At 34.8% G+C, this 25620-nt stretch overlaps 3 protein-coding genes across 5 annotated transcripts; all 3 read left to right on the top strand.

Moving 5' to 3' along the window:
- Positions 1-4386: 4386 nt before the first annotated feature.
- Positions 4387-8804, top strand: LOC122289892 (COP1-interactive protein 1-like). 2 transcript variants are annotated; one of them, XM_043097267.1, is made up of 4 exons: positions 4387-4544; positions 5033-5103; positions 6084-6258; positions 6453-8804. In XM_043097267.1, the coding sequence occupies exons 3-4, from the start codon at positions 6165-6167 to the stop codon at positions 8576-8578; spliced, it is 2220 nt and encodes a 739-aa protein (XP_042953201.1). In that variant the 5' UTR covers positions 4387-4544; positions 5033-5103; positions 6084-6164; the 3' UTR covers positions 8579-8804. The 2 variants fall into 2 exon arrangements, with proteins under 2 accessions (XP_042953201.1, XP_042953203.1); XM_043097269.1 differs by lacking the exon at positions 4387-4544 and adding an exon at positions 4586-4744.
- A 4802-nt stretch (positions 8805-13606) lies between these two features.
- Positions 13607-18878, top strand: LOC122289923. Of its 2 annotated transcripts, XM_043097324.1 has the most exons (5): positions 13608-13900; positions 14169-16410; positions 17408-17468; positions 17563-17786; positions 18330-18878. In XM_043097324.1, exons 1-5 carry the CDS (start codon positions 13777-13779, stop codon positions 18382-18384), a joined length of 2706 nt encoding a protein of 901 aa, XP_042953258.1. In that variant the 5' UTR covers positions 13608-13776; the 3' UTR covers positions 18385-18878. The 2 variants fall into 2 exon arrangements, with proteins under 2 accessions (XP_042953260.1, XP_042953258.1); XM_043097326.1 differs by lacking the exon at positions 18330-18878 and having other exon boundaries at positions 13607-13900; positions 17621-17778.
- An 845-nt stretch (positions 18879-19723) lies between these two features.
- LOC122290328 (protein trichome birefringence-like 23) lies at positions 19724-23742 on the top strand. The gene is made up of 3 exons (XM_043097964.1): positions 19724-20199; positions 20759-21048; positions 22669-23742. The coding sequence occupies exons 1-3, from the start codon at positions 19974-19976 to the stop codon at positions 23440-23442; spliced, it is 1290 nt and encodes a 429-aa protein (XP_042953898.1). The 5' UTR covers positions 19724-19973; the 3' UTR covers positions 23443-23742.
- Positions 23743-25620: the final 1878 nt, after the last annotated feature.

The following is a 25620-nucleotide window of genomic DNA, read 5'->3' as shown; positions in this document are numbered from 1 at the left end:
CATAGTCATGTCTTAAAAAAGGTTAATTAGAGTAGTACATGGATGACAGTTGGGAGGATGAAAAGTGGGTCGAGGCTGACAAATATATGACTGCAAAGCTACCCAACCAAAGTGTCCCATCTTTGGCTTCATATTTCCTTTTCCGTCGACACTTTTTGAGAAAGATATATACCAAAAGAAAATGGAAATAATCTGGAATGCCTTTTGACAAAACATATCAACTAAGTTACTAAGTTTGCTTTTAAAAAATAATTGAAATGTGACAGACAAGCTTCAATTCCATGATTGAAGGGCTCCACTGCGAATGCGCTTGTGATCAGTGCTCAAATTTCCAACACAAAGAAGGGAATGTAATGTTGCCGCATTGACTCGGAGGCCATCTTGCACATGCAGCCGCTCAGGAGTCAGGCTGGCCAGCTGTTGTATTAGGCATGGACTTTGAAGTTTGAACTCATCATTGGAACCAAAAAATAAAGAAGAAGAAGAAGAAAAGATCCTAGTAAATATCCATTCCTCGTGGCTCGTACTTCAATTTTATCTTCCTGATCTCTAGGTGGGTTGGGAGAGAGACTTCGCAAATAGCGCGACTCATTTGCAAATTGCATTCAAATCCATGCATATTCAATGACTATGTACATAAAAAAGGATTGGGAACTGCGTGGAATTGACTATTAATTGGAGAATGACTATCTCTTAGTACTAAACATAATTATAATTATAGACTCGTGAACACTTTGTCTATGAACGCATAACATTCGTAATCATTTTTCAGCCAGGATTTGCATTGCTCGTGATGGACTGCCACTTGATATTTCATACAACTTATGATAAGTTTGGCAAGTAAGATGAAATTAAAATTTTCATTTAATCTTATTATTACAATTTTTTTAAATTTTCACATAAAATATAATAAATAATTCAATTTTTTCAACTTTTAAAATAATAACAATATTAAAAAATAATATTTTATTCAACTTTAAACTTTCATCTAAAACTAAAAATTCTTATATTACCCTCCAAAATAACAAATCACAATCGGTCTCTCCAATTACTTATATACACACTACACACATCAACTCTGAATTTTATACATTTGTCTATTCAACAAAATATATATTGCTCCATATATTCTAACTGGGTATAAACTACTTGTCAAAATGGCGGATTTATTACGAACTGTATATTTGGACATCTAACATTTGTTTACGTACTAAGAGGCCCTCTTGATAATATGAGATTTTTTAAAGTAGCTGTCCAAACTATAGAGTATAGAGTAAGAGATATAGACAAATCATTTAAATTTTATAATATTTATTGAGTATTTAATATTGTTTAAAAAATTTCATTATAATGGTTATAAATTTGATGAGACACTTTTTTGTCTGTCTATTTTTTCGCTCGATTTCGTTTAATATTGAGCTGATATCGGATTATTAATAAATAATAATAATAAATAAATAAATAATAATAAATTATTGGTAACTAGTTTACTCCTAACGTGCAAACTAGTTTCACGTTAAATTGCACATATATCTAGGAGCAAGTCCTTCGACAGTCGTACGATGTTGTTAAAAAGATATAATATTTATTCATAATTTGAAATTTGTGGAAAAAATGTGGCTGTCGTCCACCCAACCTCGAAAGCGAAAGCGAAAACGAACTCTTATAATTACCGAATAATATTTATCTCATTTTATTTAATTATTATAATTATTTTAAATTTTTATATAAATTATAATAAATAATTTTATCTTTTTAAATTTTAAAATAATATTTGAATAATATTTTATTTATTTTTAATTTTTATTTTAAACTCATCTAACCGTACTAACCTACCCTGTCTAATTTCCCAGCTAAATTACCAGACAAGATAGCGGATAAACGCGGGAAATGGCTCACGTGGCCTCGCCTTATACACATTTTAAAAAAACTTCACTTTCAAGTTGCATACGACATCTCACCCTCTTTTCCGCCTCCGAGTCGCAGAGAAATTGGCAGGCTGACTCAATGGTTTTCAGCGTAATATTTCCAACCTCAAAGGGCATATTCTTTTTTCCTAAAGAGGCGCCAATTTCCTTCTCGAGACCCGGAGAAGGCAACCAGCTACGGCAACGGAAAAAACAATTGCGAACATCTGCGAGTCTGCGACAATTTAAAAAGGAAAAAATTGCCAAGAGCTTCTAAATTTTGTCTTCACAGTCTAATGTATTTTTTATTTTTTAATGATTAAAAAAAGATTACTAATAATTATGTGGATATTTCTTAAAATATGTAAATACATTTAAAAAAAATAAAAGCTCACTAAAAACACGATCCAAACTGACATTGTCCTGTAAAAAAATAAAAACAAAAACAACTGTAGCCTTAACAAGTAGGAACTTGTGATGATTTTCCCCGAAGCCAGCCATCTTTTGCATTCGGTTAATTGATTCTTTTACGGTGAGATAAAAGATATAAGACAGTTTTACATTAAAATTAAAAGCTGAATAAAATATTATTAATTAATATTATTATTTAAAAATTCAAAAAATTAAATTAAAATTTAAAAAAATTAAATTATTTATTTTATTTTATGTGTGAATTTAAAAAAATTATAGAAATAAAATGAAATGAAAAATTTGAATTATTTATTTTATTTTATTTTATGTTTCACAATCCAAATGGTCATGAAAATCTTTTGCCAATGGCTACAAGCAACGAGTCCATACATCCTAGAGTTGATTTATAGATTGTGCATCAATAAAGGTTAAAAAATTCTATACTAAACTTTAATTAGAATGTAAGTACAATGCTGTTCATGATCTCACTCATTTTTATCCACTTTTTCTAGAATCAGTGGTTATCTCCCGTTGTTATTTGTTGTACTTTCTTTGTATACATATTATTTTTAAATGATCTTTGCCCTAAATTCAGGATATTTAAAAAAAATAATTGAAGATGAGATTTAGAAAATAAAAAATTTTAATAATAGATTTTATTAAAAAAAAATGTACGACACTTACAAATTCTAAACATATATTTAACGTTACTTTTTTTTTTTTATTAGTATCAAGTATTGGAAACAAAGTTTTCACTAATTTCAAGTATACATAATCTCAACAAAGAATTTATCTTTAAGAAAAATATTACCATTCAATATTCCAAAAGATTATATATATACATTATTAAGTAGAGTATATATTATTATAAGGTATGCAAGTCCTACATATTTTATTTAAAAAAAATAAAATTTATTATTAAAAATAATTTTTCATAAAAATCTCAAATTTACCCAATTTATTAAAAAAAAGAAAAGAAAAGTGCTGCTCACTAAACTTCAAATCTCAATTCTACCATCTTGAAATCAATTATAATTTGTAATTTTGCAGTACATTGCATCCGGTTGTTACGGCGAATGGCCACACGAATGGCGGGAACCAGATTTCTCTTCCCCGGATAGAATGGGCCGTGCGTATGTCATGATTTTTTCACATCTTTGTCCCCCCGATTTAACAAACGAAGAATACGATAGTTTGACCGAGACGACGATTTGTTGAATAATAAATAGTAGGACCCGGACCATTAAATTGTAAAGACAAACACATAGGTGTTTAATAGAAAGGCATAAAGGATATGTAAGTGTCAATAGTTCCTGTTTCAATTGGACCCAGACAAGTGAGCCAATCAAATAATACAAAAAAAACTTTTAATTACCAAAAATATTTAAAAAACCAATAATAAATTACGTAAAAAAATCTATTTATAAGCTTATTTTCTGTTATACAGCTAATATAAAGACTTGCCACATTAATTAATATATAAATATATTTTTATTGTGAGTTTTCATTTATTTTTTAATATTCCAATGACTTTTCTAAAAAGACTTGCCACATTAATTAATATACAAATATATTTATGCAGGTTTTATTTTCACAAACTATTTCATTTTATCTTATTTTTTATAATCATTATAATTTTTTTAAACTATCAAATAAAATATAATAAATATTTAAATTTTTAATTTTAATTTTATTTTATCTTATCTAATCTGTATAATTAAATAATTCCTTATATAACAATTTTTAAGGTTATATTTAAAAAGACAATGCTAGAGTGTAGACTAAATATATATTTCAAATATGCACACCAATACAAATGATATTTTCTTTTTCTTTTAAGAATTTTTTAAATATCTTTGACCATTAAAAAAAATAAAAAATAGAAATTCAATAATAAGTATTTACTTAAATATTAAAAAAATAAAGTATAAAAATAAAATATATAAAAAGCGGTAATACTACATTTTCCTATTAGGAAAGGTTGCGACAGACTACAGTACTCGGATCAGTTGGATGGCACAAAGGTAATAGATTGAAAACGAAAGGGTGTCTATATTGGAAGGAAGCTCCAAAGATATGCAGCTTCTGAAATTTACCAGTCTCTTTGTGCGCTCCAATACATTTCCACTGCTCTCTGTCTCTCTCTCATCGGACAGCCTCATCCTTCTTCCTCGGTTTACTCCAAGTTTCATTGTCCGTTTTGAGTGTTTTCTCTCTGACTTTCAGGTAATCTCTGGTCCCCTCCCTCTCTCTCTCTCTCTCCCCCCCCCCCCCCCATGTTATTCAAATTTTTTCAACTAAAGTCTCGATCTACGAGTGAACTCTCGGTGAAGAACGACAATAACTTAAGACTTTGGACCAAAGGCTCTGGTTTCCGGTTTGCTTTGTCTGGTTTTTTGAATTTGCCTGGATCAGGTTCTTGTACGGTTAGTTCTGATTTTCCATGCTTGAACTTGCTTGCCTTCCGCTTTCTCGAATGTTTGTTTCATGATTTTTCCAAGTTCTGTTCAGAGTCCCGAATCGTTTTCCACTTTCCGATTCTTCTGGTTTTTATTTGACGTATGTTTTCAAATCTGAATTCAATACGAATTCCTAAGTCAAAAAGCAACACTTCTGTGAGCTAATTTATTGTTTGTGGTTTCGGCTAAAGCTTTCATATTTTTGCATCTGATTCGTTTTTAATTTGTTTTTTTTTTTTTTTTGGATATTTGCAGCTTAGGGTGAAAAATTGAAAATGTTGTGTTCGCGGAAACCGAAGGCTCGCTAAGGAAAAACCTGTTGTTGGGTGAGTAATTCTTGACTATTCTGTGGTTGTAAAGGCTGAATCGTCCCCATGGTTATACCGTTTAATACCGCGTGGCTAAAATTAGAAATTGCTACTGTTCTCCGTTATACAGAAACCATCTTTTTCCTTGTTTGTGTTTTCTTGTGAAGCGGGCAGAAAGCTAACAAAAAGCACAACTTACCTTTTCTTTTTTTGGCTTTCCGGGGGATTCCCCTGCAATGTGCTGAGGTGGCGCCAGATTAGTAACGTCTCCCCTATTAATGACCTGCGCTGTTTAAAGTTTAAACACGGTGGCCGTTAAGCGGTTTTGCTATGTTAATATTAATTTGTTTAGAGGAACAGAGGGGGAGAGAGAACGTATTGGTGGGAGCCATGTTTGGTTCCGAATGGGTTTGGAAGTGGGTGGTGTTGTGAATTTAAGACCGGTGTATCTGTTTTCTTTGTAGTTTAAGCATCATATTTTAGTAGCTTAATTGCCATTAAATGAAAAGGAATTTAGTTGGGAACCAGTGGAAAAAAAATTAGTGGCTGTAGTTTCCATCTGTAACGTCATGAACCGATATGTTAATGAACCTTTAATTTCAGCAGCTGAAATTGATATTAGAGTGGCCCCCGTCCCCCAAATGCAGATTCTTCCATACAGATTTAACTTTGGCCATCAGACGTCCCTTTTTTATTAAAATCAAATAAAATAGCAGCCACTTTATACAACTCATATGTGAATACATGATATACTCATCATGGTTTATTTCTCAAATTTCAAATATTAGTTACAATTCGTGGTTGAAAGAGTATTTTGCGGACTGCGGATTATGTATTCATTGTTGTCAGATTGGTAGGAATATAGGTATGCGTAACGAGTGCAAATATAGAAGGCTTCCTCTAGATTCAAACGTTTTACACACTCATAAGATGAACTTCATCTTATCTTGTTGATATCATTTTGCTTTATAGCGTTAATATTTATTTTGTTTTCTCAGATTTTGAGCTTCTTAAATCAAGCTGGAGATACCTTGTCTTGACGCCTACTTGCTAAATAAATTTGAAATTCTGAAGAAGAGATGACAAAACATCGCTTCAGGGATTCTATAAAGACTTTCTTTGGGAATCACATTGATTCAGAGAATAATCAACAACTGAAAGAAGCTAAAACAGGTGATTGTTTATATCAAAATAATGCTGATCCATAGATTTGAGCTTGTGAAGGCCAAAGGATATTTGGACGCAATCAAATTCATGGCTGGAACTGGCTTAACATCAAATTTTGAATCATAATTTGTATCTACTGATATTTTTCTTCTAACCTTAATTGATCATCAAATAGAAAATTAAGTTCCCTGATTTTGCAGAAATTGAGGACAATGTGGAAAAGGTCTTGAAGCTGATCAAAGACACAGATCCTGAAGGAGATGGTATCCCAGAGACCTCCAAAAAGGAAGCAGCTGCTCAACTAATTAAGGATTTCCACAAACATTACCAGTCTCTCTATGCAAGATATGATCATTTAACAGGAGAGCTCAGGAAAAAAATTCATGGCAAACAAGGAAAAGAGAGTGATTCTTCATCCAGCTCAGACTCGGATTCGGACTACTCTCCAAAGGACAAAGGTAGTCAGAACGGACAATTGGAAAGTGAATTTCAGAAAACTAGTGATGGCGTTGGGAAAGAACTTCAAATGGCGCATCTAGAAGTTGCTGATCTGAAGAGGAAGTTGACAACTATGGGTGAAGAAAAGGAAGCTTTAAATGTGGAATACCATGCAGCTTTGAGCAAGATACAAGCGGCAGACAAAATCGTTGCCGATATGAAGACTGAAGGTGAAAGGTTGGACTTTGAAAATACAAAACTTTTGACTGAGAATAGTGAACTGAATAAAAAACTGGAGACTGCTGGCAAGATAGAAGCAGAACTGAGCAAGGAGAGAGAGAATTTGATCATGGAGAAGGAGGCTGTCGTCAGAAGGATTGAAGAGGGAGGGAAGATTACAAAAGGCTTAAGAACTATGGTTGATCAGCTCAAAGATGAAAAGGTAAACGTTGAGCAAGAGCTAGAAGCTGTGAGACGGGAAGTTGTCAATATAAAGCAGCAGCTGGAATCTGCAGAGCAGCAAGTGTCAGATTTAGGCCACAATCTGAAAGCTTCCGAGGAAGAGAATAAATCTCTCATCTTGAAAATTTCAGAAGTCTCAAATGAGATTCAGCAGACACAGAACACAATACAAGAACTCCCAGGTGAGTCAAGTCAGTTAGAGGAGAAACTATGTGAGAGGGAAACAGAACTTTCAACTCTCAAGGATATGAGCGAGGCACATGAGTATGAATCATCAACTCAGCTAAAGGGATTGCTGGGTCAAATTACAGGCCTGGAACAGGAGCTGGCATTGCTGCAAAACCAGAAAAGAGATATGGAAACACAGTTAGAGAGTAAAGCAGTTGAAGTGAAACAACTGGGAGAACATAATATACAACTGCAAGCCCAAATTTCAGAAATGGAAATGAGTGAGAGAGAAGATGAAATTGCAGATAGAAAACCTGAAAATTCAGAATACATAATCCAGATAGAAAATCTGAAAGAGGAGCATGAACAGCTCGAAGGTAAGCTTCAGGAATGCAAGTTAAATCTCAAAGTTGCAGAGAAGAAGATTGAAGAAACAGCAGATGAGTTCCGCTTGAAAATTGAATCCAAAGATGAGGTGATAGCTGATCTGGAACAACTGGCCGAAGACCTGAGAAGAGATCTAGAGTTAAAAGGAGACGAACATAGTTCTTTGGTTGAGAATGTCCGCACAATTGAAGTTATGCACCGCCTCTCAAACCAGAAGCTCCGTGTCACTGAACAATTACTAATTGAGAGAGAAGAAGCTTTCAGAATTACAGAACTGAGATTCCAGCAAGAACAGAGAGCACTTGAAGAAAGAATTGAGACATTATCAGGAATCATTGCTAGCAACAATGAAGCCCATCAAAGAATGATTACAGAAATCTCGGAGATTGTGAACAGTACCACGACAGGGCTGGAAACAGTGATCCAGAAGTTTGAAGAGGACTACAAAAATTATGAGAATTGTATGTTGGAAATTTCAAATGAGCTTCACATTGCAAAGAACTGGGTTGCAGAGACAAATATGGAGAAAGAGCAGCTAAAGAAGGAGGTACATAATCTAGTGGAGCAGCTGCAAGATATTAAAGACAAGGAAGCGACAATGAGAGAGAGGGTTGGGAAGCTAGAGGTGAAGGCAAGCAAGGAAGAAGCAGAGAAAGAGAATCTGAGTAAAGCAGTAAACCAACTCCAGAAGACGGTAGCAGAGTTGGAAAACACAATAAAAGAAAAGGACGATGGTATGTTGGGAATTGGGGAGGAGAAAAGGGAGGCCATAAGGCAGCTGTGCGTGTGGATTGATTATCACCGCAGTAGACAGGATTATCTCAAGGAAATGCTCTCAAAGGTGACTGTTAGAGGGCAGGGGGCAAGCTAAAGTGCCCGATCATTTCGCATATAAGTGTGTCCTTATGCTTTTGCTCCGTAATTGTTTTTATTGGTTCTTTTTTTCTTCTTCCTTTTCTATTTTCCGGGGAGGCAGGCAATTTGGTGGATAATCATTTACGGTGATGCCAACTTAGCCTACCCTGATAATTAATCCAAAATGTATCTACCATTATCTAGCTATATCTTGAAATGATGAAACGTCGGCTTTGATTCAATCTTACAACAGCTCATAAAGGCTGTGTTAAAACAGTAGATACTTTTGCTTGGAGGTGGCCTTGGGGTCACCGATCATTCAACGCAAGAGCTAGCATCTTCAGAATTTTCGGCAGGAAATCTGAGCTTCAAACCGCATTGATATGGTATGCTTACACGATGAGTTGTAGGCAAGACTCAATGAACGCAGTATGATTCGCAACTTTCTTAAACTCAACTTAATCTTTCCTTTCATGCGTTCGAAGTTTAGGGAGGCTCAAGTGGCTAGAAAACGAACCAACCCAGCCCAAAACTTCTAAATTTGTTGGGGCCTAAGTGCAGATTGCGAGACTGACACTTGAACCCTCACGACCCACGAGTTCATCATTTTACTATTTTAGGTCCCTTGGGTCCACATGCATGTCCAAGGCCGACCCAACCCGCAATAGTTTCTAATTTTCCCACGAAAGAACACTGAAAAGATGCCAGGAGATCAAACAAACCAGTGCAGTGCAAGACCCCAAAAAGGACAAAAACCGGCCGGCCAATAGAGTTCTGCATTTCCTTTTAGTAGTGATAATCAACGTTATCATGAAGGTATCATCGAAGTCAATTTTTGCACTCTCCAAGTGCAGATTCATGCTGTGGCCAAGGTTAGGTGGCTTCCTTGTAAACTAATAGGAGAAAATGATTCTTTTGCTAAAACTTGAGGAACATGTTAATGCAACAACAACTCCAACTGCATCAACTTCAGCAGCCCAATTACATCGAAACACATGTCCAATGGCTTGTTCCATCTGCTTACATTTATGTAACATAATATGATCTTAAGAAATAATTATAATAGTAAATAGTCATGAAATAAAGCAGTTTTAGGTGACATCATCTCAAGATTTTAACCAAGAAATATAGGTTTCAGAATATACCCCCCCCCCCCCCCCCCCCCCATAGGTTTCAGAATACAAACACCTCCCCCCTCCCCCCCCCCGGGGGCGAAAAAAAGAAGAAGCCTTATGAGCATCTATATATATGAGCTCAAAATCCCTTATAAAGATGCAGAAATGAAGAAAATCGAGGAAGAAAAGGCTGCAACCCTCTGGGACTGTGGGAGTCCTTTGTATGATTCATATGAAATAGCTTCACTTGGCCATGTCCTTGAGCGGCACATGATGGCCTTGCCACTTTTCTCCGGTTCTAACTCTGCGATTTCACCATTTACATCGAGCTCAGATAGTGGCCATGCCGTAAAGAATGAAGGTCTTGATGAAGCAGGATCTGTCCCCAACTCTGAAGTTGGGAGTCACTTAAAGAGAAGGATATTGGAAGTGGAAATGAAGGAGACGGCCAAAAAGCTTAGAAGCTGGCTTTTTAGAGTACGTTGCGGTGTAGGGTTGTGCAAGAAGAAACATGCAAAACTGAGGCTGCCTGCAGAATCTGAAGGGCTGATTGCCATTCATCATAAGGGTCTCCAAACTGCTCACGGTAGGACATAATCATGGTATAAAGTTTAGCAGAAGGCATGTAGTATAAAAGATGCTCTGTAATTGGAAAGTGAACTTCTTTATGGGTCAATAATGGAAAATTGTACAGATGGTTGGAGTTTCTGTGCGAGTAATTTCCATCATATTTAAAGGGGATCATGTAAGATTGTTATAGGATTTCGACCCGATAATATTATTTAAAAGAGAAATAATTTATTTAAGTTTAAAATAGACAAATTTTGCTTAGTTTCTTTATATAAATTTTCTCTTTTGAGTGTCGTGTTTAATTTAAAATGGGAAAAATATAATTACAAGTATAATTGTACACTAATCTGTGCACCAATGCGATGTGATTGGTCAAAAAGTAGATTTTATTGAAAACAGTCTTAATTTAAATTTTAAGTATGAATAAATCAGTATTGATATACAAATTAGTGTCCGATTGTACTTATATATAGCAAAACTCTTTAGAATGTAGTTTGGAATAAGCATGCCTCACGATTGTAACCTATATTGCTTCAAGCCGTGAAATTTCACCGTTTGGCTATTAAATATTAGAAAAAGAGCGGTGCTAGTGTATCATCTAGCTTTGACTATTGAGCGTGCCCATTATGACAAATTTTATTTTTTATTTTTTTCTTATGTTTTTTATATTCTTTTAACATATTTAATTTTTTTTAAAATACATCAATACATTAAAAGTCAATTATTTAATTATTAAATAAAAATAAAAAATTAAATACATGAGTGGTCGAAATGAAAAGGCAAACGCAGGAGACATACTAATATTTTCTTTAGAAAAATGGAATAGAAGCCAAAGTAGGATTTGATTCGAAACCTTATGTAATTTTCACTTCCAAATGTATAGACTATTTATATTTTATACTAACTAATCAAAACTAGCAATTGCATCCTTCAACTACAATCACATTGTAATTAAAGGATATGATATGTTATTTTTTATAATTTAAAATATATTTAAAGTAAAGGGTAATTAGATAAAATTAAAATTTTTTATTAATAAAATGACACAATTGCGTGAATTAATTTAAAATAATTTATAAAAGAATTATAGATGTATTATAAAATATGAAGGATTAAATGTATATTTATTTCTAAATAAAAACCATTTTACGAGAAGGAGGTGGAAAAGAAGCCCGCACAGAGATGCAAATTTATGTGGGTCTAGCCCAGAATTAATTCACTGGGCTTAATCAAAATTGGCCACTTTTGTTTTGCAATGCTCTAGGAGTAGCACCCTGAATCTAACATGAGTGATTGTTCATTGGAGCCAGAGTTGATTCAGTTGGGGCCGAAAAAAGCCCATATTTCTTTTCTAGGCCCAGTTGCGAGTGTCTTAATTAAAAGGTGGGCTTTAGATGGTGGATGAGGGAACAACCCAATTGTGTCTGAAATCGGACGAGATTGCGAGCTAATCCAGTTTTAGCTCCAGTAAAGTTTTGTACAAATTTAAAAAGACAAAAGGGACCAACTTGAAATTATTAATGGCTTTTTATTTTTTTAAAGGATTTGTATGTTTTGCATTATTTTATGTGTCTGTTTGGAAATATTATTTTTAGAAGTTTTATTATAGATACAAATAAATTTTATAAAAATAAATTTATAAATTGACGTAACTTCATGTGATACATTAGATCTATTTTATAATATTAACGTATTATATAAAGTCACATCAATTTATAAATTTATTTATATATAATCTATTTCTGATTAAAACATTTCTCAAACCTAAAATACTTCTCTCTCTTTTTTTCATGAAATTGCTAGTATTTGTGCTTGTTGCTAGTAAGTTAGAACTTAGACTTGATACAATTAATAAGGTACTGAAACGTATCTTTATATATATATATAGACAGTGTTACGTCCACTGCTTCCAACTCTCGTTGGGTTACCGTTAGGTATAATTGGTTATTTTTTAATTATTTTTATGTGTTTTTTTAATACTTTTAAATATTTTTTAAAAAAATTACAAAATTATTAAAAAATATTTTTTTAATCATTAAGTTAAAAAAATTAAAAGATTTCAACGATAAGATCAAGCACTAAGAATCAGCTGTGAGAATTATATATATAGGATATCATCCTTTTTTTTTTAAACATATATCATCCTATATATGTGAAATAAACACGCTTTAGTCAAGGGGACATCGAAGTGGAAATCATTGAAGAATCATGACATTAATGCCAGGTTGGCTAAAGCTAGGTCAAGAAAAAAAAAAAAAGTCCAAAAACTTGGAATAACACGTTTGCTTAGAACTGTGCCGCGTGGCTGACTTTTCTTCACTTGCGCACACGCTTTTGACTTTTTATTCAAAATAATATTAGGTATAAGTTTAGATAAATTTTATACGAGTCAAAAAAATAAATCATATTAATAAAAGTTACATTTTTTACACTTTTTTAAAATATATTTATTTTTTTATAAAGATTTGTTTAAGATTTATTTATTTAAACTTTGAACAAATTATTTCTTTTTAATTCGAGTTCTTCAAACAGAAAGATCCACGTGCTATATGACATGTCCTCTAAATTTTGAAAAATGTTACACATCATCCCACATCACATATTTTATATAGTAAAATATTATTTTTTATTTTTTTATTTTTTATTTTATTTTATTCTTATTAAACTAATTAAATTATTTTATTTATCATCCACACACTACATATTTATTATAGAAAAAATAAAAAAAAATTAAAATAAATATAATGTGTGAAGTGTGAAGATGACAATAAGATTTTTTCCTAAATGTCTATTCACACAATAAAATCTCGTTCCTTAAAAATGCCAAAGTGTTAGAGATATAAAGCCTACTGTCTACGTAAGATTCATGCAGACATTGTCAGAACATCGTAAAGAAGTCTTTTAGAATAAATTAGATGCCAATAACACCTAAGAAATGATATTAGAGAAATATTTTAATCATAAAAAAATTTATAAATCGATATGATTTGATGTGATATTTTAAATTATAAAATTATTTTTATTATGAAATAAATTTAATATATTAATTTATAAATTTATTTTATTTAATTCCTTCATAATCAAAAGTCTTCTCATGATATTATAATCGGTCAACCTCGTTTTCTTTACATATAATCAAGGTAAAAGGCTTATTTATTTTCGATTTCTATTTCTCCAGAGATTACGATGACGTTGAAGTACCAAGTGGTGGTGTTTTTTAACTTAAAAATTATATATAGTACAATATCATCTTACTTATTTTATTACACGACGTATTTAATATTATTAAATAATTATTTATTAAATATTTCTTTTATCATTAATGATAAATACCCATATCACGTATAATAAAATGTGAGATGGTGATGCTTTGATAGTTCTGCCTCTCAACCTGCTTGTCTCTGGTACAAATTGTTGTTGCTTTGTAAGTTTTTGATGTAAGAGAGTTTGTGGGTTTCGGGGCGGGTTGGGCTTGTTTTGAGCGTTTTGATGATTTGAGTTGGCGCTCTGGTTCTGGGTCTGCATTTTGATGCTTGCTATGGCCGAGGGGTCCAAGTTTCGGTTAGTTCGTTGCCCCAAGTGTGAAAACGTCCTACCCGAGTTCCCTGACTATTCTGTTTACAGTTGTGGTGCTTGTGGTGCTGTTCTCCGAGGTACGCTTGCTTTTCCGCTCTTTCTCCTTTCTCGGTCCGAGTTTTATTCTGTTCTTTACTTCTCCCTCTTCGTTTGGTCGATGAGGAATCAAAATGAGCAAAAGCAAAATAAATAAATAAATAAATCAAAAAAAGTTGGAAACTTAAAACATGCCTGCCAAAGGTTCCTTCTTTATGGCGCTCATTTTTATTTTTTACGATTACGAACAGAAACTTAGAATACTGTTTTAATGGTTTGGGAGGTTGAATTTTTATTTTGGTTATACAGCGAAGAAGAAAGCCCCTGGTAGTGATGGGTTCTTGGAGATATCTGATAATATGTTGGGTAGAGGAGGTTCTCAGAAATTGGGGGGTTTTTCAGAGAATGGGGGTGGTAGTTTAGGCAGTGCTTCTGGGACTGAGAGGGAGAATGATGGGATTGAAGTGAATATGAAGGAAGAGAGACTCTTCGGAGAAACAAGGGTCAATTTGATTGGTAATTCTTTATCAAAAGCCGAGTATAAAGAGGTTCTGACTGATAATGATGGAAATGTTAGGGAAGAGGTTAAGGACTCGAGGCTTGGACAACATGGCACAGAGAGAGAAACTAGGTTCCATGGTAGACATGTGGGATTGTCCGAACGCCCGGAAGACTATTGGGTTCGTGGAGACGATCATGATCATACGAATTTGAATAGGTCCGAGTTTGTTGGTTTGAGTACTGGAGAAAATTTGGCCTGGCCAGGGGCTTCAACAAATAGAGAGCGATGGGGTGTGGAAAGGGATGGGTTTGGGGGCTTTTACAGAAACCCTAGGGCAGTTGCTTCTCAGAGGGAATATCCAACTTTTGCTTATCCCTACGAGGGACCCTCAAACTATCAGCCAGACTCATTTTATGGCTATGGCGAGCAGATCAAGCATGATAGTGATCTTGATGGGCGTAGAAAAGTTGAACAACTAGAATGTAATCGAGCTGAACTGCTCAGGAAGCTGGATAAGTTGAAAGATCAAGTTTGCAGATCTCGTTCTGTGGAAAATAAACCGTTGGTCCCTGTTGATAGGACTCTGCCTGATCCTAATGCTGGCCGGGATGTATATAAGGCCCCAGATAGGCATCTTCTAAGGCCCCCTTATCTCAATCATACACATGGAAATGTGCCTCTTATGAATCTCCATAACATGGGACCAACGAACTCCCATCCTCCTCCAAGGCATGTCATGAATGAGTTTCCTGTATATGATGAATCTTATCAGCCTCAAATGGCAAGGAAGCCTCTCCATCAACCACTCAGTCAATACCCACAACGAGAACCGCATGAATACATCCGACGCCAGTACATGGAATTCAATCAAGATGCATTTGGTTCATATCAGCCCAAAACCTTTTATTACCAGCCTGCATGCTCTTGTTCACTCTGTCTTGAACAGAGTTGGCAAGTTCCTCCACGAATTCCAGCCACCGTGTTTGGCAATAGAAGGATTCACCAGGATTCTATCAATTCAAATTTCTACCATCATGACGAACTTGGGGCACAAAGTTACAACCCTCAAGTTGCTAGTCTTGCTCAGTTGACCTCTCGGGACCCACTGATGCATAAAGTATGGACTGGTGAACTTGATTCAGACGCTGATGGTCTTAGTCATATTCGTCCGAGACTAGAGGTGGCAGCCCAGGGGAATAGATTGTGTTGCCATCCTGTAGCAGATGGTGCCCCATTCATAACTTGCTATAATTGCTTTGAGTTGCTGAAACTGCCTAGAAAACTTAAAACAACAGAGAAGAATCGACGGAAACTGCGGTGTGGTGGCTGTTCAACTATAATAGTGTTTGAAATTGCGAATAAGAAGCTAATTATATCTGTTCCTGAAGAAACCAAGCAAATATCTGCTGAGGCTGAAGATGGTTCTGAAGAGGTATTAAATGAAAGCCATCCAAGTTCCGATGGTTGTTTGGATGCTGGCAACATCCACTCCTGCTTGGTTGATTTTCATAATTCTGGTCATAACTTAGATTTGACAAATAACAGACAGGACCACAAGACATTGTCTATTTCTTCTTCTCCTGAGGCGAGCCCAGATACAGTGATTTTGCAGGGAAATGATTCTCACACCACTGAGCAGGCCATAAAAGATGACTTGTCTTCAAAACATTCAGTGAGCAAATACGGGCAGGGAAACAATACTAAACGTGTGGACCAAGACAAGGCCCTTGGTAGGATCACTTCTCATCAAAAATCTATCAAAGATATGCTAGTGGCAACCGAGCTGGATGTTTCATTCAATGATTATCTTAATACATGTCTATCTCAAGACTCTGTGGAGGTAAGCAAGGAGAAAGATCTACCGAAGACCAACAAAAGTTCTTCATTCTTTGTGGGTTTTATCAAGAAGAGCTTTAGAGAATTCCCAAAGCCTACTCAAAGCCTGGAAAATGAAAAACTTAATGTTTCAGTTAATGGGCATCCTATACCAGACCATCTGGTTAAGAAGGCTGAAAAGCTAGCTGGGCCAATCCAGCCTGGAGATTATTGGTACGTCTATGTTCCAATCAAAATCTGTTACTGTTTTTATCTCTTATACAACATGCATATCTTTGACGGAAAACAACACTGTGAATGGTGCAATATAAAAGATGACAAAGTCCAAGATTGTTGGCTATTAGCCTGTTTCGAATTTAGGAATTAATATTACACATATATGCATAGTTATTTTTCAATAATGAACTCTAACCTGATGACCAAGTAATTCTATATGGTACAAAGTTGAAAAAAAAAAAAATCAGATTTCTTACATAGTTTATAGTTTATTTACGAATGTAGGCTATATATATTACCAGTCTTTCACAGGCAGATACCAGGGATGGTGTCCAGACATAAGCATTCATTGTGAATAGACTTGTATTCTCTCTTGTTTACGCTAGACTAGAGAACTTTATATCATTAGCTCTCTCTCTCTCTCTCTCTCTCTCTCGGTGATCATCAGCTCACCTTGTAGGCCAGGGATAGCTTGGCCCCAAAATCCCTAGTACTTTATGGTATGCAATGACTATCTTAGAGACAGCGGTTAACCTATTCCTCTAGTATTGGCTTGAACTGGTCTTATATTTTGTAATTTATAGCTATTATCATGGTGCCAACAAGCATTATCAGGTTTGGTTTGGTTACCAAGATGAGATCTCGTCTCATCTTATATAATCATTACAACTTTTCCAAACTTCCACGTAAAATATAATAAACAATTCAGTTTTTTCAAATCTCAAAACAAAAATAATATTAAAAAATTATATTCTAACAATATTTTATTCAACTTTAAATTTTTGTCTCATCTCATTTGTGTAACCAAACTAGTATTCCTGTCATGCTGAACTTCAGAATTTAACTAGGATAATTGTCCAAAGCTTTTAGATCATTTGATCATGTGCGCTTATTCAAGTCATATTTTATGTTTACTAAATACATTGACTGATTTTAGTTTAGCCGAAACAATAACTAACTTTTTCTTTCTGGTTCTTTCATCTGCTTTCATCAGGTATGATCCCCAAGCTGGATTCTGGGGTGTGATGGGCCATACTTGCCTTGGCATAATTCCTGTAAGATTTAATGCTTTGTGGTTTATAAATTCACTTGTTTGGTGTTGGAATTTAATGTTACAAATAAAAAATATATATATTTCTGTTGTTACAGCCATTTATTGAAGAATTCAACTATCCCATGCCAACAAATTGTGCTGGTGGAAACACAGGTGTCCATGTGAATGGGAGAGAGCTTGATCAGAAAGATCTAGACCTGCTTGTCAGCAGAGGACTACCACCTGCAGGAGATAAATTTTATCTTGTTGAGATTTCTGGGAGAGTTGTAGATGAGGACTCTGGCAAAGAATTAGATGGCCTGGGCAAACTTGCTCCATCGTAAGTCCTGCTGCTTGTCTACAATTCCCTGGAACATGCTTGAAATCGTAATAAAATTCTAAAACTAGTTGTCAGGATAAAGAAAAGAATCAAATCTCTTGATCTTTGTATTCCATTATCATAAAAGGTAATATTTCTTCATTAACAACATGGATGATTTCATTTTGCATTAGTTATTTACTTTCTTTTGTGTATGCAAAAACTTGATTATTTTCTAGCTTGCAAGTCATTTCTTCTTTCTAACTAGTGAATGCTACCGGCTAAAATGATCTGATATCCCACCATGTGGAAGGCTTAAGCACACATATCACTTTATTTTTTTGAAGTAGCGTTTTTCAATTTAATTTCCAGTTTTCCAATTCACTTAATATACCATGGCTTCCCTTCTCACTCCATGTAAATTGCGTAAAAGCTATCAATTCCCAAGCGTAATTTGTGGGATAAATATTCCTTCAAACCCACAAATTTCTCTAAACTGCACTTTTTTTTCCTTTTTTTAAATGTGAAATTGCTTTCCATTGACTATCGGTCTTGTTTTAACAGGGTTGAGAAGGCAAAACATGGATTTGGCATGAAAGTTCCCAGAAGGTTCAGGTGATTTTTGATTATGTTGGTTTTGATGGTTTTAGTCGTCCACTCACGAGTGCTTCAGTTTTCCCCAGCCAAAGTTATTCAGTTCTAATGGTTGATGCAAGATCAAAATCTTTCGTATCGTGTATTTGTGAAAAAAACAAGAAAATCATCAAATTACATATATTCTTATTCATGTATATGGATCTATTTGTGGGTAAAGCAAAACACACCGGGCAAATTGTTAGGTGCATTGAGCTGATATAGCTAAATCCCTGTTAATCATTCAGCAGAAATTACAGGGTTTTTCATGTCAAGCATTCAGCAAGTGGCTTCCTCTGTAATGTTTGAACCAACACTAGATCCTCTAAGCTTCTTCCTGGGAGCATAACGATTAATGTTGATACATAAGCTTAGCAGTCCAACATCACCATATTATTTAGGCTTGTAATGTTGATATGTTGTTCAATTTTTGTAGTATAAATAACAAGGGTATAAGTGGTACATTTTTAGAGAACAAAAGGTGTCTCTTTTTTTATTTTTTTAATCTCATGGGTTTTCTTTATTTTTCTGGGAACACTGCATGCAGAAACATGAGTGCACTAAGATTATTTTACTACATTAATTCCTCTATCAAGTAGCCATCACCCTACCATAGAAAAAGTTAAAATCACATGCGCTTTTTCACCGTGTTTTGATGGAGGACGATATGATTTGGTATCATTAAAACAATATCTTGAACTGGATTTATTTTAAGAGGAAAAAGAAAGATGACCCCACTAATCCTTTGAATTTGTTCAAATTTCAAGAGTAATTATTTGTATAAACTCTAAAATATACAAGTTTTGCAGAATCTTTTTTTTTTATCTTTTAAAATAGAATCTAAAATGAATGTAAAAAAAAATTATCGGACTTACATACTTTAGATGCATTATTTAAATCTCAAATTCAATATGTGATATATGGGAGTCATTTCAAATTTGAAACTAAGCATAAAAATCAGTAATTGTAATTTTTCTTGAAAATATTAAGATAAGACTAAAAAGTCATTAGTTTTTTATTTTTTACTAAAGAGAAATAATATTTACAATTATAAATTATGTAAATATCGTATAATTTTTTTAAAAAAATTGAGAAATTATGGGGATTTATATAAAAATAATAATTTTTAATAGTAGATTTTATTTTTTATTTTTTAAATTATGTGACGTTTTATCTAACATTTATTTAATCAAAAGTGCTCCTTCAACAAATTACAAACAGTTGTCGCATTTCCATCGTGTCATTCGTAGCAACAAGTGGACCAACAAGTATCGTCCACTTGTTGCTCTAGCCACCAGATCAGATGTGTATATACATACAACAGGAAAACTAATTTTTCCCATGTTTTTATTTTTTTACACTTTCCGACTGAAACTGTTCTGTTTCTGTTCCCAATTAATAACGTACTTCAATGTCGGTCAATTCGATCTGCTCTCACGCTAGTCTAGATAATGGAGTTTAGCTGAAAAGCCGATGGTTTATGTACCAGAAACGACCATCATCTCAATTCCAAAACTTTCGCTTTTACTGTCCGTGGGAGAGCTCATAGCAAATAAGTGCAGTTTGGGGTAGAAAATGAAGCTGAATTGTACGCAGTGGCTTCGAAACAAGCAGGGCCATATGCTTCTGAAGTTGGTGGTGGCCATTCTGTTTATGGGTCTTGCTTTTCGTCTCGTATTCTTTCGTTCCACAAGACTTCCGCCTGTGTTAGAAGAAATCCCCCTTACCGAGAAAACTGAGCTTGCAGAGCCACCCCTTCCTGTGCAAGTTCAAGAAAATGAAGATCAGGCTCCTCGCGAAGGTAATTGAATTTGACCAATCTTTGTTGGTTATTTTTTTTTCATATAATACTTTTGCGATGCACTAGAGGGTAAAATAAAAAGGGAAGTTACCATTCTTGAGAAGTGTGGCTTTTAGGTCGTTTAAGATCTATGCACCATCAATTAATAATTTTGAGGTTTAAAATTTTTTCTGGGTTCTGTCATTATTTGTTCTTGAATAATGAAGTTGATTTCTCTCTTTTCTTTGAGTCTAGATTCGATTGAATTCCTGTGGATCCAGAAATGCCTAAATCTAGAGGAATCTAGTAATGCAATGATTGATTGTGTTTTGCAATGTAATGCTGATGATGAAATTGAATCTAACAGCTAAGGAATTGCAGAAATTAACTTGTATAAATCATCAAACTAATTACGGTGGACTTGGGGAATTGAACTCGGCAGAATGCCACTCGAATTGCACAAAGTAATCCAATCAAAATTGATTATTTTTATATTGTCGATTCCCCAATCAAATTTTCTTGATTCTCTTATAGTTATAGTCTGCATTTCGTATTTAATGGAAGTAGCATTTGGTTGCAGAAAATGTTGAAGAAAAGTGTGATCTTTTTACCGGGGATTGGATACCAAACCCATCGGGTCCAATTTACACTAATCAGAGCTGCTCATTAATTGAAAGTCATCAGAATTGTATGAATAATGGGCGGCCAGATACAGGGTACCTATACTGGCGATGGAATCCAAGAGATTGCGAGATACCGCCTTTTGATCCAGAGAGATTCCTTGAGACGATGAGGCACAAAACATGGGCAGTAATTGGTGATTCAATATCTCGCAACCATGTGCAGTCGTTGCTCTGCATGCTCTCAATGGTACTGGTTATTTATGTTTTATAGCTTAGTGGGTCCTGTCCTTGCCATTTATTTCTTTTCTTATTACACATGCGGCTTGTGTGGTGGATCTGTTTTTTTCCTGACACCTAGTATCATTTATTATTTGTATTTTTATATTAAACTTCTTTACTTTCATTCGTTTAAAATTTTTTAGTTTACACAAATGAGATCCCCATGAAATATCTGTACTATAAATTATAATCATTAGATGGCGTTTGCTGCTTAATTCCGTTCCCCCAGGCACTTTAACAATTTGGCTTCTGCACTACGACTTCTCTGTAATGTCTACTAGTTTGTATTTTAGCAATTCTTGTTCCTGCTACCTATTTGTTCTTTCGTTTCTTTGCTACTTAGAGCAATGAAGGTATGGAACCATCACGTGAGGTGTTGAAAACATCTAGATGCAAATCCACACCCTTTTCTCACCCCCACATGCATGCAGACTAGATATTTTTGCACTAATATTGATATAGATTTTAGAAATACAGATACCGTGCAAAATGGTTCCTACATGCCTGATATGGTATATTGGGAGGTAAATAAATAATAGAAGTTTTTGCGATCAGAAACAGGCCTTGGAAGAGTTCAAAACTTACTTTTTCAGCACTCTGCTCCTTTGGACAGCTTCCACAAATTTTAATGGGCTAACTCTCCCTGATTTCCTTGTCTCTTCTTTACTTCTAGCTAGATGGAGTTCTTGTACACCTTGTTGTACTTGGAATGCGCTTTGTGAGCTTTTTAATTAAATTAGCATTATTTATCAAAAGAAAATAGGTGTACTAATATGGGGATGGTTATCAGCAAAGTTCCCTTCTCTCTAATTAAGGGGAATGTGAGGAATATGAAAAGTTGTCTTCCTCCATTTCCTTTTGTGGGTGCTTGTGCTTATTATATATGGAATTTAATTCCTAATTCATCTTCTATATGTTTGTAGTGTGAGGTTATGATAGCTAAGTAAAATAGATTTGAACTTACCACTACTTTTATCCACAACAACATTTTTATCTCTGTTACTTTGCATTGCTATTTGTTGATAGATAGCTTCTATATGGATTTGCATTTTCTTCGATTGGTAATTTTGTACAGTAGCTCATGATTTCATTCATGAAGGCCCACTTACTGGTAACTTTGGTCCGTAAGTGACCGATATTACTTCCGCTTAGTGTAGCTGCTTTCCATAAGTCAAGAGGTCATTCCCACTACAATTTCTTGTTCTTTTTATATAATTAAGACTTGATGAAAATTTCTCGTAAGCTTAATAAATTGTGGGTGTTTGGATGGTGCTGTTCTGATAAGTCTTTCCTGAATGAATTTATCAAAAACAAAAAAAACTTTTAATTTGATAATTGTTAATTTTTACTTTACTTTTGCCAGTTTATCAATCATTGATGATCTTGAACTACTGTTTGCATCTTTATTAATAGATTGGCATTCATTCTCTGATTTATAGATAAGTGCCAATAATGTTTATTGATCTGCCGAGTGACTTCATGATGGCTGATGATTCTTGTTAGGCAGAATGATGTGCAATTATATCATTTTCAAAAGGCATCACCAGAGGATTGTCTGACTTATTCAGTTGACTATTACATTCTTCAGGTGGAACAACCTGTTCAAGTTTACCACGATGAAGAATATAGGTCCAAACGATGGCACTTCCCCTCATACAACTTGACTATCTCGGTAATTTGGTCCCCTTTCCTAGTGGAAGCTGCTATTTTTGAAGACTTCAATGGTGTTTCAACGTCTGAAGTTGAGCTGTATCTTGACAAATTTGACAAGAAGTGGACGGATTCATACCAGAACTTTGATTACATAATATTTTCAAGCGGGGAATGGTATCTCAAATCTGCAATCTATCATGAGAACAACACCATTGTGGGCTGCCATTACTGTCCTAAAAGGAACTTGACACAGCTGGGGTTCGTTTTTGCTTATCACAAAGCCCTCCAGTATGTATTTAACTTCATTGCCACGTCCAATCACAAGGGCCACATATTTTTTAGGACTTCCACACCAGATCACTTCGAGAATGGGGAGTGGTTTAGTGGGGGGACTTGCCCCAAAACAACACCAGTGAAAGAAGGGGAGATTGAATTGAAGGACTTGAACAGGATTTTGCGCGATGTAGAACTAGAGGAGTTTGAGAAGGCAGCAGTGGAGGCTTCCCGAAATGGTGTGAAGCTCAAACTTCTTGACCTGACCTTGCTATCATTGTTGCGGCCTGATGGGCATCCAGGTCCATACAGAGAGTTCCATCCATTTGCAGGGGACAAAAATGCAACAGTTCAGAATGACTGTCTGCACTGGTGCTTACCTGGGCCAATAGACTCCTGGAATGATGTGATAATGGAGATTGTGGTAAATGGTTAAGAAATTCAAGCGTAGTTTTGATGCATGAAATACATGTTTAGCCAAATTTCAGGCTATGAGAGAATATTGGATGAAGATTCTTCTTGCCAGACCTGCAGACAAACAAATGGTAGGTTCCTAACCATCATGTGGATGCTACACTAGGCATTCTGTGCTGCGATTCATTTCCGCGTCAGGACATCTTTCACTTGGGTTATCGGTGAATTTAATCAGAGGATATTGAGGAGAGGAAGATACATGCTTGATTGTCCTTCATCATATTTGACTTTATTTATTAATCACAATTTCTTTATTTATTTTTGTCGGCATGATCACACATTCACTGCTAATTCATGACATTCATAATAAACGAATCAATTACGGGTTAACCTACAGAATCTTCAAATGATCGACATGCTATCAAGAGCTGCTTGGAGCTCTCATGCTACCAAGAGCTATTTGGAGCGACAGCGAAATGGTTTTAACTCCAATTCATCAGAACCCTTTTTCGGTTGATCGATCCCTCGCTTTGCCCTCTTATCAATTTCATCGTAACGTTATATGGATTGAGGTTTTCTAGAACTTATTGACGAATTATTGGACCTTATATATTTATAAATATACAGATAAATACAACTAAATATTGTTCGTTTAGATATAGTGAAAGACCGAGTGATTTTTTTGTTTGTATTTTACACTTAAAGACAATGGAAGATCGGTAAATCAGTTTGTTAAGAAATAGATACAATCAATGGGTAATGTCGTGACGGACGAAGTTACCATAGAAGGAGCCAAAAGCCCAAAACCATTCCTTTCAGTCTCTCAAACGGTCGAATCCCTCACAGGAGAATGCATGCATGTTGTATCTTTAGGTTTTGGTAAACGTTTCTTGTCATTTCATCTTAGTATTATAATTTTTTTAAATTTTTATATAAAATATAAAAAATAATTTAATATTTTTAATTTTTAATTTAATTCTTTTTAAATTCTAAAATATTAATAATATTTTATTTAACTTTTATTATTTATCTAAAATTAATATCTCATTCATTTTAAATCCAAATTAGAGGATGCAACGAGATGTACATTCTTATACATATTAGGTGGAATTTCGTCCCCTTCCCCTCAGTGCAATCCAGCTGGACCGCACACTAAAAAGTTTGGCTTCTTCTTCCTGTTCTTAATTATCAGATTAGAGTATAACTCCAAATGAGATGTTTTCCTCCGAATTGACTAGCCAACTGGACCTGAGAGATGCGTGCGTCTTGAGATCGAATGAATGTTGGCTAATAATATTTAATTTGTCACTTTCTGTATGTGTATAAGAACAAAAACATCGAGATTCAAAATTACTTTGATATTCATTTTCGAATTAAGAACTAATTAATTTGGACACGCAGTATCATCTACATGAGTAACGTGCAATACAAAGCTTAGTTTATAACTAAAACTGCTTCTCTCTAGACTCTCTTCCTTCTCTCTAAGAAACCCTACATCCAAACCCTTTGTTCTTCGACCGGGGTCGGAGCTGAACTATTCGCTTCCCTCCCCCTCCCCTTCTCTTTTCTTTGCTCTACATTCTATTTTTTTTCTGTTTGTTTTTGTTTAGTTTTCGTTTGTAGTTGTGTTTTTAGACAAATAAGGAGGAGTGCTGACTGGGTTGTCTTCTAACCGCCGTTTGCCAACATGGGCCCCGTCAGGAGTTTCGCCAGCCCCCAATCTTCAAGTCCACCGAACGCGGTGCCAAACGAAGTGGCGGGTAACCCGTACGCGCGGGATGAAGTCTCGGACGCTCCAGAGCGTGGCCGCCACGTGCCCTCGAAGAGCTACCGACTGAGTAAAAAATGGGCTTTTCTAGGACCCCATGTGACGCCCCCAAATTTCGTTTGGGATCGGACGGACATTTGAAGCGTCGAGACATGCAACACAAGGTTACCTGCCCCCGTTCATGACATATAAGATGCAATGTTCCTAACATGCATATAACATTATGCAATATTCGCAGCGGATAATTTTTTTCTTTAGCAATACTATGCACCAAATTGAAAATATCCCAAATGCTTAAAACATACTTCATACATAAAGACCCATTGAATAGATCACAACACTAGTCCAAAATGGTTATAATCCAAAAAGTACTAAAGATGCAACTCCATTGTACAAGTAGTAATTTACGTTAACTACTATATTAACATTGAC

This window comes from Carya illinoinensis, chromosome 12 (assembly GCF_018687715.1).
Source record: "Carya illinoinensis cultivar Pawnee chromosome 12, C.illinoinensisPawnee_v1, whole genome shotgun sequence".
In the NCBI taxonomy this organism is placed as follows: domain Eukaryota; kingdom Viridiplantae; phylum Streptophyta; class Magnoliopsida; order Fagales; family Juglandaceae; genus Carya; species Carya illinoinensis.
Note: the sequence above shows the minus strand (reverse complement) of the source record. Positions and strands in the feature narration are given on the sequence as shown.

Bases quoted from the DNA above. Each gene is read 5' to 3' on its own strand.
- LOC122289923 (XM_043097324.1), top strand. From the start codon at position 13,777: ATGCTTGCTATGGCCGAGGGGTCCAAGTTTCGGTTAGTTCGTTGCCCC. The intron at 16,411-17,407 runs GTACGTCTATGT...TGCTTTCATCAG, and splicing joins ATCCAGCCTGGAGATTATTG to GTATGATCCCCAAGCTGGAT. The intron at 17,787-18,329 runs GTAAGTCCTGCT...TTGTTTTAACAG, and splicing joins CTGGGCAAACTTGCTCCATC to GGTTGAGAAGGCAAAACATG.
- LOC122289892 (XM_043097267.1), top strand. From the start codon at position 6,165: ATGACAAAACATCGCTTCAGGGATTCTATAAAGACTTTCTTTGGGAAT. The intron at 6,259-6,452 runs GTGATTGTTTAT...CTGATTTTGCAG, and splicing joins ACTGAAAGAAGCTAAAACAG to AAATTGAGGACAATGTGGAA.
- LOC122290328 (XM_043097964.1), top strand. From the start codon at position 19,974: ATGAAGCTGAATTGTACGCAGTGGCTTCGAAACAAGCAGGGCCATATG. The intron at 20,200-20,758 runs GTAATTGAATTT...ATTTGGTTGCAG, and splicing joins AGATCAGGCTCCTCGCGAAG to AAAATGTTGAAGAAAAGTGT. The intron at 21,049-22,668 runs GTACTGGTTATT...TACATTCTTCAG, and splicing joins TGCTCTGCATGCTCTCAATG to GTGGAACAACCTGTTCAAGT.